Source organism: Hypomesus transpacificus, chromosome 10 (assembly GCF_021917145.1).
Source record: "Hypomesus transpacificus isolate Combined female chromosome 10, fHypTra1, whole genome shotgun sequence".
In the NCBI taxonomy this organism is placed as follows: Eukaryota; Metazoa; Chordata; class Actinopteri; order Osmeriformes; family Osmeridae; genus Hypomesus; species Hypomesus transpacificus.
Window position 1 is genome coordinate 7,852,709 of NC_061069.1, and position 15,973 is coordinate 7,868,681.

The 15,973-nt window shown below is 41.5% G+C and overlaps 4 protein-coding genes across 7 annotated transcripts; 1 reads left to right on the plus strand and 3 right to left on the minus strand.

Annotated features, from left to right (window-relative positions):
• Positions 1-30: 30 nt before the first annotated feature.
• LOC124472833 (granulocyte-macrophage colony-stimulating factor receptor subunit alpha-like) lies at positions 31-4,227 on the plus strand. Of its 3 annotated transcripts, none has more exons than XM_047027936.1 (10): positions 31-114; positions 570-640; positions 730-986; positions 1,127-1,320; positions 1,456-1,661; positions 2,139-2,278; positions 2,403-2,535; positions 2,633-2,741; positions 3,125-3,206; positions 3,279-4,227. In XM_047027936.1, the coding sequence occupies exons 2-10, from the start codon at positions 577-579 to the stop codon at positions 3,372-3,374; spliced, it is 1,281 nt and encodes a 426-aa protein (XP_046883892.1). In that variant the 5' UTR covers positions 31-114; positions 570-576; the 3' UTR covers positions 3,375-4,227. The 3 variants fall into 3 exon arrangements, with proteins under 3 accessions (XP_046883892.1, XP_046883893.1, XP_046883894.1); XM_047027937.1 differs by having other exon boundaries at positions 2,463-2,535; XM_047027938.1 differs by lacking the exon at positions 730-986.
• LOC124472851 (SH2 domain-containing protein 1A-like) lies at positions 3,774-6,848 on the minus strand. 2 transcript variants are annotated; one of them, XM_047027977.1, is made up of 5 exons: positions 6,173-6,848; positions 4,877-4,937; positions 4,651-4,795; positions 4,456-4,523; positions 3,774-4,008 (listed from the first exon to the last, which is right to left on the minus strand). In XM_047027977.1, the coding sequence occupies exons 1-4, from the start codon at positions 6,361-6,363 to the stop codon at positions 4,501-4,503; spliced, it is 420 nt and encodes a 139-aa protein (XP_046883933.1). In that variant the 5' UTR covers positions 6,364-6,848; the 3' UTR covers positions 3,774-4,008; positions 4,456-4,500. The 2 variants fall into 2 exon arrangements, with proteins under 2 accessions (XP_046883933.1, XP_046883932.1); XM_047027976.1 differs by having other exon boundaries at positions 3,774-4,038; positions 6,173-6,835.
• A 597-nt stretch (positions 6,849-7,445) lies between these two features.
• Positions 7,446-12,386, minus strand: LOC124472824. The gene is made up of 12 exons (XM_047027915.1): positions 12,046-12,386; positions 11,435-11,572; positions 11,216-11,353; positions 11,014-11,109; positions 10,714-10,821; positions 10,403-10,558; positions 10,086-10,289; positions 9,788-9,949; positions 9,486-9,696; positions 9,011-9,102; positions 8,527-8,664; positions 7,446-8,378 (listed from the first exon to the last, which is right to left on the minus strand). The coding sequence occupies exons 1-12, from the start codon at positions 12,380-12,382 to the stop codon at positions 8,284-8,286; spliced, it is 1,875 nt and encodes a 624-aa protein (XP_046883871.1). The 5' UTR covers positions 12,383-12,386; the 3' UTR covers positions 7,446-8,283.
• Positions 12,387-12,538: 152 nt separating this feature from the next.
• LOC124472326 lies at positions 12,539-15,955 on the minus strand (the record flags this gene model as incomplete). The annotated part of the gene is made up of 12 exons (XM_047027101.1): positions 15,893-15,955; positions 15,630-15,713; positions 15,376-15,501; positions 15,175-15,288; positions 14,841-15,005; positions 14,467-14,661; positions 14,164-14,335; positions 13,968-14,075; positions 13,419-13,835; positions 13,217-13,336; positions 12,986-13,120; positions 12,539-12,837 (listed from the first exon to the last, which is right to left on the minus strand). Coding segments are annotated over exons 1-12 (1,998 nt in total), but the record flags the coding sequence as incomplete, so codon positions are not given.
• Between the last annotated feature and the right edge of the window lie 18 nt (positions 15,956-15,973).

Genomic DNA, 15,973 nt, shown 5'->3' on the forward strand with positions numbered 1-15,973 from the left:
GGTGACGCCTTCATGTTTCCTTCCTCTCAGGGTGTTTGTCCAGCCTCTCTCAATCTCACAGACAAACGAGCAGCAGACTGATAGGCACTGAAGCACAACACTACAGGATAACTGGTAAGGGAAGGATAGATTAGCAAGTTGTGATAAAAACGTTTTTATTAATTGTTTTGATTAATTATTATATATGAATTTTTATATTTATCTAGCATAAATGCTAGTAAAGGCTACTGCAGACACGTTAGTATTTAAAAACCTTTTGGATGACACCCTATACATCACTAAAGTTGAAATATGTGGTCTGCTATGAATGGAGTGTAGTGTAAAGGACACACTACACTGTTTTTGTTGTGCCCATCGTATAAGTGACATATTTATACCCTGAACACTGGCATTTTCAGTTTTTCTTTTTTGAGGTAGAAGTTACAGCTCATTGATCAATGTTTGAAGCTGTCAGTGGGCAGCTGTTATCTAGGAAATGACACTGCGATAGAAACTGTGCCTGGATGAAGATATGTTAAGTAAGTTCATGCCTATTTGTGTGTTTGTCTGTTCCTTTATATATTTTCTAGGTTCACTATGATGCCTTCTCTTTTTTGTGCCCTATTCTGGGTCTTGTTTGCCGGTGCTACCTTGAATGGAGGTGAGTCTTACGTTTTTCATATGTGTGTCTTTAGGTAGGCCTAAACATGTGTGTTTTATTTGGGATGTTAATAGGGTTTGTGCTGACAGGGACAGAGACTCATCAGACTGAACCCAATGTGACTGAGGGAACAGAGAGATGGAACAAGACAGACACAAATCCTTTTGAACAGAATGAAAACCAAACATTAGAACATACACATACCCTCACTGATTCACCTACACACCAAATAACAGAGCATACACACACACACACTACTCAACAGACAGACCTGCTGAGTCGAGAAGAACCTTATCCATCCAACCTCTGTCAGGATAATATTCCGGATTATTATGAATATGAATCAGTAAGATTATAAATTATTTGTAAAATGTATAATATGTACATTTATAAAACAACAACAACAACAACAACCGATTCATAAATACATGGACTGGTCAGAACACGTTTTTTTAAACTGTATTACTGCTGTTCTCCTCTCTGTAGCCCACCATTTCTAAGCCGTTCGTTAAAGAATGTCTAAGAGATCCTCCGGGAAAGGACTGCAATTCAGCCTCAGGAGAGCAGAAGTGTCACTATTTAAAGGAATATTCCTGCTTCATCTACCCGTCCAATAAACTCAACTGCTCCTGGACATCCCACAAGCTCCCTGATGGCAGCCAATACTCTGCCTCTGTCATGTAAGACCCACAGTTATTCAGACTCAGTCATTCACAGTTTTTAATCATTAGATTGACAATTAGCAGTTAAGTATTAATTCAAATCACAATATAATCTGTATATTGTGTGAATGTACGTGTGATTTCATCACCCAGTGTGTGTAAAAAAAACGCCATCTCTACTGTTGATTGTGTGGGGAATAATGTTGGTGGAGGAACTCAGTCCGGAGCCATGGTCAATTGCCATGGAGAGGTGGATGCTATTCGCAAAGATTCTGCGGATTCGCTGATTTTCAGTGTGAACGTGTCTACACCTAATATCTCGTGCCTCTACACTACTAAGTTTCACTTCAAAAACATAGGTAAGTGACCACCACTCACACTACTAGTACTGAAGATATACAGTACACACTTACATACAAACTAAGTACCATGTTGACATTCTCTGAAGGACATTGTCAGGAAGTGTAGTCCAGAGGTCTACCAAATGTTTCTGATGATAGACCACATGACATAGCTGACATTACTGGTTTGTTTGAAAATTGGAAGTAAACATAAACTAAGGCTACCACACCTCTTCCTGTAGCACATGTGGGTTTTGTTGTGTGGTTTTTTAACTTACATGGTCCTCCAAGCAATTGACAATGCAACTGGAAAACACATTTTTTTTTGCTATGAAAAAATACATTAACTATAAAACTATTAATGTACAAAACAGAAGGAGCATTACTTTGCAAAGGATAAATACATGTTGCAGATCTGGGTGTCTGTGAATAAATGTTACAGATCTGGGTGTCTGGATGTGTGGTCTTATATAGTTATGTTTGTGTTTCTCAAAGTGGTGCTGAGTCCTCCCGCCAATGTCACGGTTCAAAGGGTCAAGGGAGGGGATTTGCTAGTCCAGTGGGCTACTCCCTACAGCCAGTGGAACTTTGGGCCTAATTGCTTTGAATACGAATTATCCATCAACAACAAAGAGGTACAACCACTACAGCGCGCCTGTGGCAGCATGCCTATGTGTGTTTACGCAAAACGATGTGTGCTGACTGAACTCTGTAAAACAACTGTGTGTTTGTGTCTTTGTTTTTTGTGTGCCTAACAAGCTGAGGAAGATTGTAGAATTTCACATAGAAACAAATGCAGACCCCTCACTCGCCTATCAGGTAAAGATCAGGACAAAGCCAAGTGGGCAGTGCCATGAAGTTCACCACTGGAGTGCCTGGAGTAGTGCCATTGGTGAGCAATCATAATGATATAACACAGTAATAACTTGAGTTCATCCAAACCTGCCATATCAATTTGTGTTTGTGTGTGTGTGTAATGTTTTGTTTAGACGTGCCAGCGGATACATCAACCCAGTTCAACCCATTGGTGATTATTGGTATCTCCCTTGGAATACCCATGATTCTCCTGGCATTTCTGATATTGTTCAGGCCCCAGAGGTACGCATCCTTTCTCTCTTTATTCTCTCCGGTTCCTTCAGCTTACTTTATACATAGAAAACGCACTGTAGTCTTTAAATTCAAGAGTATCAATCCAACTTGGCTGTGAGGAAGAAGAGAAAGATGAGCAAGAGAGGAACAATAAACAAGACAAAGACACTAACTATACTTCCTCAAAGAAGAGATGGAAAGCCCCAATCTGTTTGCTCAGAACAACAAAAAGAGGAAATGTGCAGATGAATAATTATCTATTTTAGCAATTCACTGCCAGGAAAGTAACACATCAGAAGTGTTTCTGCAATGTCCTACCACCAGCAACTGCTGAAACCAGTAAGGATTCCAGGCCTTTGATAACCTATGTGTGTCATGTGTGTGTGTTTCAGGGTGTCCAAACTTCTATTTCCACCCATACCCCAGCCTCCCAAGAAGATTAAACTTCTCCTTGAAAGAGAAGACTTGTTCCAGGTAAATGTACAACACACTCAAACACACACACACCTACAACCAGGCCTAATATTTGTTTGTCCCTTGGGTCAGATTGTCCCTACCCCCTTATCCAAATACGTGGATGACATTACTATAGTGGAGGAAGCAGAAGAGACTCCAGAGAAGGATCCAGTCACTAGCTGGTAAGCTGGCATGGAGACAGCAGCACCATTGGCTTCTTTAACCCTAATCCATATTGAAATCAGCTCCTTTACAGCAATTTATGTTAGGCTAAGAAGTTTCCAATGGTGAGAAGAATTGGAAAAGTGATGACATACCATAGTTAACATGAGTTAAATTAACTGCAATTGTGAATGAAATGGAAAGTGTCTGCGACTCACATATACATACTGTTATTTCAGAAACTGGTGTGCTTTATTAATGGTGCACAGCAAAGCTTGAAATGTTGCCTCTTAGTAGGCAGTGGGGAGTGGCCATGAATACCATGTGGACTCATTCACTCGTGTTTTATACAAAACAGTCAGTGGACTAAAGGTTTTAAGTAGATTGTGTAATACATCAATCGCCATGCAGCTATGCTATGACTCGTGCAATTATTGCACGAAAAAATTAATACTTTTTAAGTTGTATAAAGCTGGGAAAAAGTTTGACTTAATCCTGGTCATTTTTGTAGTGCCGTTTTGTTTGAAATAAACATTTGCTTTGTTGAGTTGGTATAATAGCACATGGCATATGTTGCACATCCAGGTAGGAGTCACTTTAGATCAGATATTGGATCAGTATACATCCTCATAGCAATCAGTGGGCAGGCTTGAAGTATCTTGGGTAAAAAACAGAGGAGTAAGTCCACCTGGTGGGCACATAACATAACAGCAAATGAACACTCCTCAAAATCCACCTCCCCAAGGTTTTTTATTTACTTACGCCAACCCACTACCCCCCCCCCCCCCTCCGCAACCCTGCCCATATGTGTAGACAAAACAAAGTAAAACTACATATTTAAATTTGTATACACTGTAATAAAACATGTTTAAATACTGTTGTTGTCTTCAGTGTTAAACTGTTTTACTGTAATTACTGTGATTATTATGCTTGCTTATTCTATGTGAAACTCTGTTGTATGTGTCTTGTTGCTATGTTGTATCTTGGCCAGGTCGCAGTTGTAAATGAGAACTTGTTCTCAACTAGCCTACCTGGCTAAATAAAGGTGAAATAAAAAAATAAAAATAAAAAAACATAAAAAAACATCAACACATTAAAAACACACCTGACCAGTTGCAGAGTCTCCTCTACTGAGAATGACTTGTTAGTTTCACATTTCCATATAGGCCGTCTCTGTGTGAAAAATCAATCAAAGACATCTGCATCAGAAATTAAAACGTATGCGTGATTAAAACGGGATACTGAACATCATAAAACGTGTGTAGAAAGAGAGAAAACATAGGTTAAGAGCACAAAATACCTGTTGTTGGCCTTATGTCTGGCAGCTGTGTCTTGTCCAGTGGGTGTGTCAGGGGGGTTATGATGTCAGAGGCAACGCCTCTTCTATAACTTTCTATCAGCCTGTCAAGAGTCCTGAAATGCTGCTGTCTTTTTCCTGTAGCGACCTACATGAACACATACAAACACACATGTTGACAGTAGATGTTTATGTGTTGTGTTTGTGCCTGTGTGGACCATTCACTCACCTGAAGGGCCCATCCTTCAGAGGAATGGCAGATTCTGTAGGTGTGGACATATGGAGTCTGCCTAGAAACAGTCAAGTGTAGGGAAGGATATAAGTGTCAGAATTAAAATGTTAATTCTGAATCTACTCCGATTTTTGAAGTATTGAAGAGGGATAGTGTCTCAGACCTGGTAGTGCTGGAATGCTTCCGCCTCTCATTGTAGTAATCAGTGTGTTACATGCATGTGTATGTGAGTGTGTGTAAGCATGTGTTTGTGTTAACCTAAACAATAATGATCTATCCACAACTCATGAGAAAAATATTTGCTCTGCTGCATAGAAAAAATGTTTATAATTGTTGTTGCATTTAGGTTTCAGATTTGGAATTTGGAAATGAAACTGAGATTAAATCTGACATTAAGTAATCTGCTCTGATGTCTGGAAATTGTACAATTGGTACTTTCTATGTAACTCTTTTGACGTTTGTTTAAGACAAATCTAAGATCTTTTCACACGGTGTGAAAATTGTCCACAGTTTTAGATAATCTTGATTGTATCTAGTTATTTTCCTCACATCAATACAACTCAAAATATGAATGAGATGTTTCCTTTAAAAAATAACATTTAATTTGAAGAGAATGCTTTAAAAGCAACTCTATGGCTAAACTTAAATTACATCGATTAACATTTGAATTTAGGACATTTTTGTGCCATGTCAAAAATATTTGTGAAAACTCTGCTATGTTGAAGCAATTACTCTTTAGACAGCATAATATATCACAGATAATCTGTGGTTTGCTCATAGACATGAGGCACTGATGGACATATAGGTTATGCAGTACAAAATAGAATAGTCAAGACATCCATTTGACTCAACCCATCATCCATTCATGTTCTGATGAGAAAGAAATAAAAGATAACAAATCTGTATGTTTCTTCTATCTTTATCATACAGAGACCTAGGGTAAAAGATTTGACATTTGTCAAATTAATATATTTAAGTCAAATAAATGTCACAACATATTTTCTCAGTAGTTATAATTACGCATATACAATATAACTGGACTAACAATTTATTATACAATATAATTACATGGCTATTCCTAAGGTTGTTTGCATTTGTGACATCATTAAAAAGGCCAGGTGCTCTCAATCGACCAAAGGGAAAAAATACAAAAAGCAGTATGGTTGAAGAATTAGTAGCCCAATACCAATGTCTCCTATAAAACTACACAAAAACGTATTGGGTAGACAAAAGAAAGACTAATCATTTCTGACTTCAGTCCTAGGCGGCAACTACTGTATTTTGTGAACTCACCGTACGCACAAACAGTAGACCCCTTGCACGCTCTCACTGTCTCTTAGCAAAAAGCTGCCCTCGTGCCCATGTCTCTCCAGCAGCCTCTCCGTATGCTCCTTACTGATTTTACCATAGTATATAGAGCGGATCAGAGCGCTCTCCATCATGTCGTCATGAAGATTTAAGCCACCGTTACTCTGACTAGCCATGGTTCACATGTATCACTAGGGTAGACTGCAAATCAATGGAGGTAAAGGACGTGAGGCAGGAAAAGCTGTATCTTTGCGGATTTCACACCTTTATATCATAAGTGAAACTGCCGCACAGTTGATTTTCTCTTTGGTCATAACAAATGTATTTTCTGTACCAAGGTAACATTAGGTTGTATGAGTGTGGCGAGAGGCGGAGGCCAGGGGTCTTTTCTTTTTACCTTGTCAGGAGTTATTCAAAAATGATTTCTGAACTTTTAACAATGTTTTCCTCCTGCTTTTCTAATTGTCAGTTGCAACTGCTTATTGCTGCACAAAATAAATACATTTTTAAATGTAAGCAATGGTTACACTGACATAATGTTTTTTTGGACACAGAGCAGACACTGTAAGCAAACAAATTCACAAAGACACAAACAATATATATACACATATAAACCAACTATACTTCTCTATACATGTCTCCAGGCACCTGGTATGTGTGTGTGTGTGTGGGGGGGGAGGGAGGTATCCAACTCTGGATCAAAATATCACTTTTCTTATCAAAATACACCAGCCACCCACTTTCTGTTTCTGAAAATCCAGCCTGTTCTCCCCTTCCTTCCTCTCTCTTTGGTTTCTACGGTTGCAACTACAACAGCATTGTCTGCATTAAACAGGAAATGATACATATCAGGCAAACAGAAGTTGATCCATATCGCACATGTCTAAAATCTGCAGTGCAGCCTTATGGTAATTTCAAATATCAAATAAATTATATCCAAGCTCCTAAATTATTAATTAATTGATCAGTGTGTGATTTGAACTATTTTGCTGTTTTGATGTGCATGGCAAGACACAAGATGACATTACCACAAAAATACCCATGTTGAAACGTTGTTGTCATTTCAGGATGTGGCATATGAACTTTCAGAGGAGCACTGTGTGAACGCGGTTTATGAAACCTACGTAAATTACTGTGCCTTCAGATTTTATTCAATGTTTATTCATTTTCAATGCATTGTTAGTGTCTAAGTCAATATGCTTCCCTGGTTTGTTGAGTCGGTCTTGAATACGACCAAGTAACAAATGACCAAGAGTTCTGATGTTTGATCGAGTTTAATACAAGCTTGCAGGCAAGAACAGAGCATTACAAAAATGGTGGATCAGAAAAGGATCAGAAATCAAGTGCCAACTGGTACTCCTCTTTCTTTCTCCTAACTCTGGTGACGATGTTATCAGAATGTGTCTTTGTTCTACTTTTTCCAACACAAATTGTAAAGCTGAGACCAGCACAGATAACTCTTTCATCCAAAGGCCGAGGCCTACACATTCATATCTAAGTTACATCATTCTGATAAAACTTCTGTGGCATTTACTCATACAAAGCATCAAATGAACAGGGTTCAAGTCTAATAGCAAGGGGTCAATCTGGTCATTCTTCGCCATTTGATATGGACGGGTAAACAAACAGCTAAAGAAGGTGTGACTCAAGAGTATATTTGTAACATTCATATATTAGTGTTTACACAGGTTTCTATTTGTATGCAGAAGTAGCAATTACCAACCCGAACCAAAAGCCTGAAAACCAGATTGCAAGACTCATCTCACCTGTTATAAAGTAGTACATCCTCAGAGGACGGCTAGAACATTTATAATTCATTGATTCACTTTGAATTATCAAAGTGAATAACTTTCAATGACCTTGTTTATGAATATGGTCATTCCGAACCAATTGACAAAGTCACCAGTTGGCCCTCTGTCTTTCCATCACCAAATACATGATAAGGTTTGAAATATATTTAAAATAAAAATCAGAATGAGTACAATGAATATGTGTGACACTTGCAGCTGGATCAACAACCATACTGGGTCTATTTGACTGTGCATCTACAGAGGTGTATCCCTACTCAAGACCTAATCCAGTCCTACGTAGTAGAATCAAGGGTTACTGCTGTCATCACTCAAGTATTGGATCTTCTTCCCCAGCTCCTTCACCAGTTGCCTTTCTGTTTCCTCATACCTGTCCTGCCAATCTACAGACAGATAACATGTGCTCCTGTGATACAGTTTATAAACACCTTTTACTCTATTAAAAACAATATATTATTCATGATTATTCATAAACAATACATTAACATGTTGACAGCTATTATTTAGAAGTGAGTACGTGTGTTAAAAGACCTGTGATGCAGTGAACAGGGGCTGAAAAGGTGACTCTGGTCCCAAACTTCCCATCTGTTTCTTCAAACTGAGGTTTCTCCAGCTTGTTCTTTACAAACCACTCTTCCATAGTTTTCTTGGGGGAAACATTGCTGGAGGCTGGAGGATAGACAGGTGGATAGACAATATCTGTATTTGTTTGCAAGAGTCTGTTTATCTGTTATTTCTCAATGTTGATCATTTTTATTTCTCCAAATATCCTTAAGATTGCTGGTCTGGTTATGCTTTAAAAAAGCTATATGCCTGAGATTGCCCAACCTTTAACATAACAAAATAGAACAGTGGTGGTGGAGGCAGCAACAAAGCAGCATTGCAAACACACCTCTAGTAATAGCAGCCGAGAGCATCGGAAGACAATGAGCTACCCATTTGACAACTTTGTTTGTCCAGCATGTTCCAGCTCTTGTGTAAGCCCTTGTGTGTATGCTATTGTGGTTGCACAAACCTGTATCCTCTCCCAGTAGTCGTAGTAAACGCCTGCTAAGTTGGTTTTTGGTATCTCTCTTATTCTGCTGGCCCTCTGTCTCTACACTGTACCTGCAAATGAGACAAAGGTTTAGAAACCCCTCCACCAACACAGGGGCTTACATTGTCTGGAGGAAAGTTGGTCAAATCAGGGTCGGCTTTGTAGTAGGTTTTGTAAGGCTTGGCTTTGTAAGTAGCCTACAATAATACTCTTATAGCAAACATCAATTCATGACTCCCTGCAAAGAATATAGTATAGCCTTTCTATTCCGAACTGATCAATAGTGAGTTGAGCTAATGTGAGCCTTGTGAAACCATGACCTCACAGGGCCTGATGGAAGGTCTGAATGAACCACTCCCTGCTTCCCATGACTTACTGCTCTAAATGGAAATTCTGTGTTTCTGTGGACACTTGTGAATAAGAGTGAAATACTGTATTCTACGGTAGGACTAACCTTTTAAATTTCAGCTTGGCTGAACTCCTGAACCAAGTTCTTTCTGGAACGGATTTAGCTAGATTAAGGTTTTCTTTTTCCAGCAGAGTCCGGAGTCTTTCATGTTCATCTACTACACTGTCCATGGAAAGACTTGCATAGCCAAAGAGGGGACACAGGCAGGAAAGAGCTTTCTGTACAGCAGACAGATGAGCTGCAGCCTCCGTAGAACCTGAAAATTACACACAAAGTAGTGAACCACTTTTTCAGATACGAGGATCCATGTAAATGAAAAGTAATTGATTCTTCCTACAGCACCATACCCTCTCCACAGTAGGTGAACACACAGGTGATGTCAGTGAGAGAGCAGGAGAAACTAAGTCCTGTCAAACTAGGTCCGGTTTTGGTTTCGTGTACAGTCTCCCCAGGTTTAGAGAAGGAATGCTTGGCGAAGAAACGATTCATTTTTTCTTTGGATTTCAACTCTTGTAACGAGAGAGGGAAAGAGGGAGAGAAATAGATTTGTGCTTGAGCCATATTGTAGAAAAATAGAGAAATGACTGCGACTAGCATTAACATCCTTGACAACGATGATCCTACAGACAGACAAACAAAACTCACCATCCTGGTGGCAGAACTGTCCTGCGAGCCCCAAGCGGAGGTAGGCATGGCGTATCGCCTCCTTCTTAGAACCAAACGTCTCCCTGATCTGGAGGGTAAAACCTTCAAACCCCACACAAACTCTCCACTCATACCTCTGCTCTACAGTCACATCCTCACACTCTACATCACGCAGACCCGAACACGCCAGCCACTGTTTCATCCCTGAACAATCACACATGTAAAGAAATGAAAAATACAAGCATATCAAAATGAAAGCCAAGACAAGCCACACCCAGACAACAAGAAATGTAATCTAATAGTGTATGTAATGTCACCTGTCAGTATGTCAGAGTGCATCTTGGAAGTTCTTTCATCCTGAGGTGGGTCACGGTTTTCAGGTGTAGTCTCCGTGGCAACAGCATGTTTAACTGACCCCTCTGCACGTGGGTTGGAACCACAGACCACTCTGCTTTCCTTTGTGACCTGACCTGCTGTGGAAGACAGTAAGTATAGGCTGAAGTTTATCTAAGAGGCAGATCTCCAGACAACTTGAGATAGGATAGGAGAGAAGGAGAGTACAGAGAAAGTAAGAATGAGAGAGAGAGAAACCTCTCTCTCATAGAACTTCTGCACATCAATGCCAAACCTGCTGTAGTGTTGTGATTCTCGGTTGTATGGTATGCAATGTCGTTGACTCCTCCCCCATGCTTGATGACTAGCTCCTGCAGCCTACCTTTGTAGTTCTCACTTGAATCTGTAAATATAGGATGGTAACACAATGGCACGGATAATGTTTATTACTTTAATGCCAAAGCTGAGTAGGTTTAAACCAACACATGGAGAAACTGATGACTGCCTGGAGTTCTTGTTGTGGCTTCTTACTATGACCAGGGTCATATGGAGTACCTGTCTAGGCTGCCTGAGCAGTCCAATTCTGAATGCTGACCTGGGATTTGTCTGTTTCCTCCGAGCAGACCTTTCAGATGTCTCAGGGCCTCCTTAGCTGCATTATGTTCTGCCTGCTGCTTTTTAGCTGCCCCTTCTGGACACAAAACATGTCAGGGAAGGAGAGCGAAAGAGAGCTAGAAAATAGACTGCATGAAAGTTGAAAACACAGTCACTTATTTTGTGAGAAATTAAAGAGTTACTTAGACTGTGGAAAGAGAGTTCTCCCATGATGCTTAGTTTGCACCTGTGTTTCCTCTCAGCTGTGATGTCACTCTCCTCCACCGGGGGGACACATTCTGACTGCTTGAAGAACTCTAGCACACGCTGACGCTCACAACCTAGAAAAGACCCAAAAGGTCAACAGTCATTCTTTTATTTAATCAATATTGTCAAGGGTGTGCATGTGTGTGTGTGTGTACCTGGTGTAGTTGTTTTTCCTAGAGACAGAGCTTGTAGAAGACTCATGTAGGCTTCCTCTACTGCCCCCTCCTGGCAGGAGGCTTCAGAGGGTGCCAGCTCCTTCTTTATCCTTACCTTCACACAACATATGAACTTCCCTGGGTTTGAGATAAGGGACATTTTCACGTTATAACCAGACATACTGTCCCGAGCACAGCACCCTTTAGATGCTGTACTCCCTATGATCTTGTCATGACACTGCTGACACTGCAGCTGAACCATGTCCATAACCACTACTATGTGCAATATTTATTTATGCAATTACGTGCAATAATATTACGTGCAATATTTTTTCTCACGTGCAATAACTTGGCTGTATGTCACTCATTACTTATTCATGTCTTGTATCTCGTGTATTTTATATTTTCTATATTTAATTGTACTCTGAGTGCTGTTCTGTACCCTGCTGCTGTTGCAAACAGCAATTTCCCCACTGCGGGACAAATAAAGGATTATCTTATCCTATGTTTTCTACTTTTCTTCCATTACTTTAACTTCCTTAGGCTCTTAACCAAACATTATTTTGGACTGAATGAATGATACATTTAGTTTGAATGTTAAACATGCACACCTCCAGAGATGCTCCACTCCTCTGGCTGAGTGGGTGTGACCTCCATGGGTTTACAGGTATCCATGGGTACAGAAGTCCAGTCCATTGATGAAAACCCCTCACAGGCCTGAACACTATGCATCATGGGAGCAGCTATAGGCTGAAGGCCTTTAGCTCCTGTACCCTCCACACTACTCCCTCTCTCACCTGAACTTGATGGTCCTCCTTTCTCACCCTTCCTTTTCTGATTGACATACATTTGTCCTCCTTCCTTGTCAACCATGACCGCCTCTCTCTCATCCCCCCCTACCTCCTCAACCATGGCTGCCCCTCTCTCTTCCCCTGTCTCCTCAACCATGGCCGCCCCTCTCTCCTCCCCTGTCTCCTCAACCATGGCTGCCCCTCTCTCTTCCCCTGTTTCCTCAACCATGGCTGCCCCTCTCTCTTCCCCTGTCTCCTCAACCATGGCCGCCGCTCTCTCCTCCCCTGTCTCCTCAACCATGGCCGCCCCTCTCTCCTCCCCTGTCTCCTCAACCATGGCCGCCCCTCTCTCCTCCCCTGTCTCAACCATGGCCACCCCTCTCTCCTCCCCTGTTTCCTCAACCATGGCCGCCCCTCTCTCCTCCCCTGTACCTCCTCTTCTGTCGGTTACGTCATAAACAGGTTTACTCTGTCCCCTAGCCTCTAGTAGTTCCTTCAGGGCTCCAATGTAGTTGTCTTCCTTTACCTCGCTCTTCCCCAGGAACTCACACAGGACCTGCAGGGCCCTTTTAGCTGCCTGCTGTTGTGCCTGCTTCTTTTTATTGGAGCCCTCTATAAGGAAAAACATGTAAAAAAGTGTCTGTGTAAAAAAAAAATTGATATATATTGACAAACAAATGTGTAATTTTATTGAAAGTTATCTTTCACACATGATATTGTGTGTAACCACAATAGACAGGTTTGGTGTTGGTCACAATACCTTGGTCATGATAGGTAATGGGTCCACTGAATTTGAGGGTGCAGCCGGTGGATTGGCTGATCTCCTGTGGAAGCGGGACATCCCGTCTCTGACAGTACTGCAGAGCTGTCTCCTTATAGGACGAACCTGGGGAAACTAGGGACAGTAGGGATCTGCAGGTAAAGAACTGTGAATAAACAAGGGCATGAATATAGGACACGCTGGCTGATGTTCTCATGAAACTTTACTAACCCTGCAGACCAAGCAATAGGGCTAATTTCATGTATGCAGATTTCACAGCATCCCCTTCATGGCCCTCTTCACAGATGTCATGGTTGAGGTCCACTTTGACACTTCCATAGAAGGCCAAACCTGCAGAGTCACGTGACAGGGAACCTATTGATGTTATGTGAATTGTGCTCAATTTAAACAAGGTTGTTGAGAGGAATTGTACCTGTGACTGAGAGCTTTCTTAATTTATTGGATGGCATGTTGGAGGCCTCCCCCTCCACCTGGTCATTGGCTGGCTGACTGAGGTCTGCAGTCTGATTGGGTGGCATGTTGGAGGCCTCTACCTCCACCTGGTCATTGGCTGGCTGACTGAGGTCTGCAGTCTGATTGGGTGGCATGTTGGAGGCCTCTACCTCCACCTGGTCATTGGCTGGCTGACTGAGGTCTGCAGTCTGATTGGGTGGCATGTTGGAGGCCTCTACCTCCACCTGGTCATTGGCTGGCTGACTGAGGTCTGCAGTCTGATTGGGTAGGCCCACAAGAGCCTTTTTTGACACTTCCTGGTGTGCTCTCTTTATACTTCCACAAACCGTAGAACCAGTAAATGTCTGACCATTGACTTTCACGATGCCTCTGTATCCTGAATACACAGATACAAAACCAAAGGTTGAGTTGAAAAGGCCTTTAGTCCCTTGACTGAAAGATGAATTTCTCAGGCCTCATCTTGCATGTGTCCTTGTGTGTGTGTGTGTGTTTGTGTCAGGTCATTTACCAGCGGATTCTCTACGCTCAGAGAATATCGGTTCAGGCCATCCGCGTTTTTTGGTCTCCTCAAATAGATGGTTTTTAAACATCAGGATACCTGCACCAAACTCAAAATCTGCAACACAAACACACATTTCGGTGTCCTTTCACAGTGAGAGTTTTCTATGCAGAGGCTGAAAATAATTGGAATGGTTTTCCCTTACCTGGAGAGTTCTGCTCCAGTACGTCCACTCTGCCTGTGAGTGTGTTTATCTGTTGTCCGTGCTGTTCCACAGTCTTTTGCACCTCCCTCAGTCTGTCCCACTGGGGTGCCAGACTCTGCGCCAGGTCCTTGTTCACCTCCAGGAACACCCTCAACACCTGCAGCTCCTCCTGCTGTGAAACACACACATGACCTTTGTGACTCGAGTGTGTGTGTTTCTTTACATACCATATCTTATTGTGGGTGTGTCTACCATGGAGATATAGGTGTGGTATACGTCTGACTGCATCTTTATTTAACTTACAGTCAAAGCTTTTTCTCTGTCCTCTTCATAGCATTTAGACAGGGACTCCAACTGATCCTTCAGGATCTGTTGCTCTTGACTGAGGAACTTTTGCAACTTTAGCATATTCTCTGAATGCTTGACACCAGCACTGGTATGACCTTGTGCTCTTCCTTTGGTGAGCTCAATGATCAGACTGAAGTCTATATTCTGGAGCTGAAACAAGTTATCATTCACTCAGTAACTTCAGTTAGAAGATATGCTCACACATATGCTCTCAGGCACGCACACACACACACACACACACACACACACACACACACACACACACACACACACACACACACACACACACACACACACACACACACACACACACACACACACATACACACCTGGTTGATATCGTCATCCAATGCTCTGATGTTGGGTGCCTTTCCTTCCAGTGCTCTACCAAGTTCTCTGATTCGCTGAAGGTTAACCTCTAGGTCCTCCCTCTTCACATGCCAGGAAGCTGTATGCATGACCCGGTTCCTCACATTGGTCACCTGCATGACTGTCTTCACAGTGTAAAAGTCAACATGATGTTTATAGATGCTTACCGGAAAATAAATGCTTAACTTAGAGTAAAAAATAAGTATTTGTAGCTTGGGAATATTTATGTTTGTACTTGTGCTGGTGTGAAACGTATTGGTATTTACTTGTATTGGTACTGGTATTGGTACTTACTTTATTTTTGCCCTCAAAGTCAAAGTGGTTGCAGTTGGTCATGAGATTCAGGAAAGCAGAAATATCAAACTGGTCAACAGACGTGTGCTTGTCATTGCCACGAGCCATGTAGACCTAACAATGCAATAACACATACAATGAATGTACACACCCAGACATGAATCGAATAAGTGTGGGCTACAGTAGTGATTCAGTACTTACTTTAGCCACCTCCCATTTTTTCTCTGGCCAGAGATAGGGTTTACAATTATTCCAGAACAGAGGACCTTTGGAGTTTGCCAGGATCTCATCTTTCCAAGGCTTACAGCGCTCACAAACAGCAGAAACCTATGGAGACAAAATATAATGATTCGTTCATTTGAACAACAGTCCTTTTAGAGTTAGCTGAACTATCATTCAGTAAATCATGAGATAGCCTACAATGATCTGTCAAACAATCACCTGATTAGACTTCCCTTTCTTAAATTCACATCGGTTTTGACACTTGGCTCCTTTAACTCGATTACGTAGAAACGTATGGTAAGTTTCGGTTTCGTTTTCTATAAAATCCTGTAGGAGTAATTTAAGAGATTGCAGACCCATTTGAGTTTTAATCCAATTTTTATACCCGTCATCTTCAAACCTTGTGAAACAAGCCATGACGATGCCAATTTCAAATGAAGATCGACTTCTATCCAAGTCTATTCTGATGGACGTCACACCTCTCACAGACAAATACAATTCTGTGTCTAAGCGCCCGGCCCTGCTTCGCTGTCTGTGTTGGAGGCGTGCGTAAAGGCATCACGTCATCATGGAAATG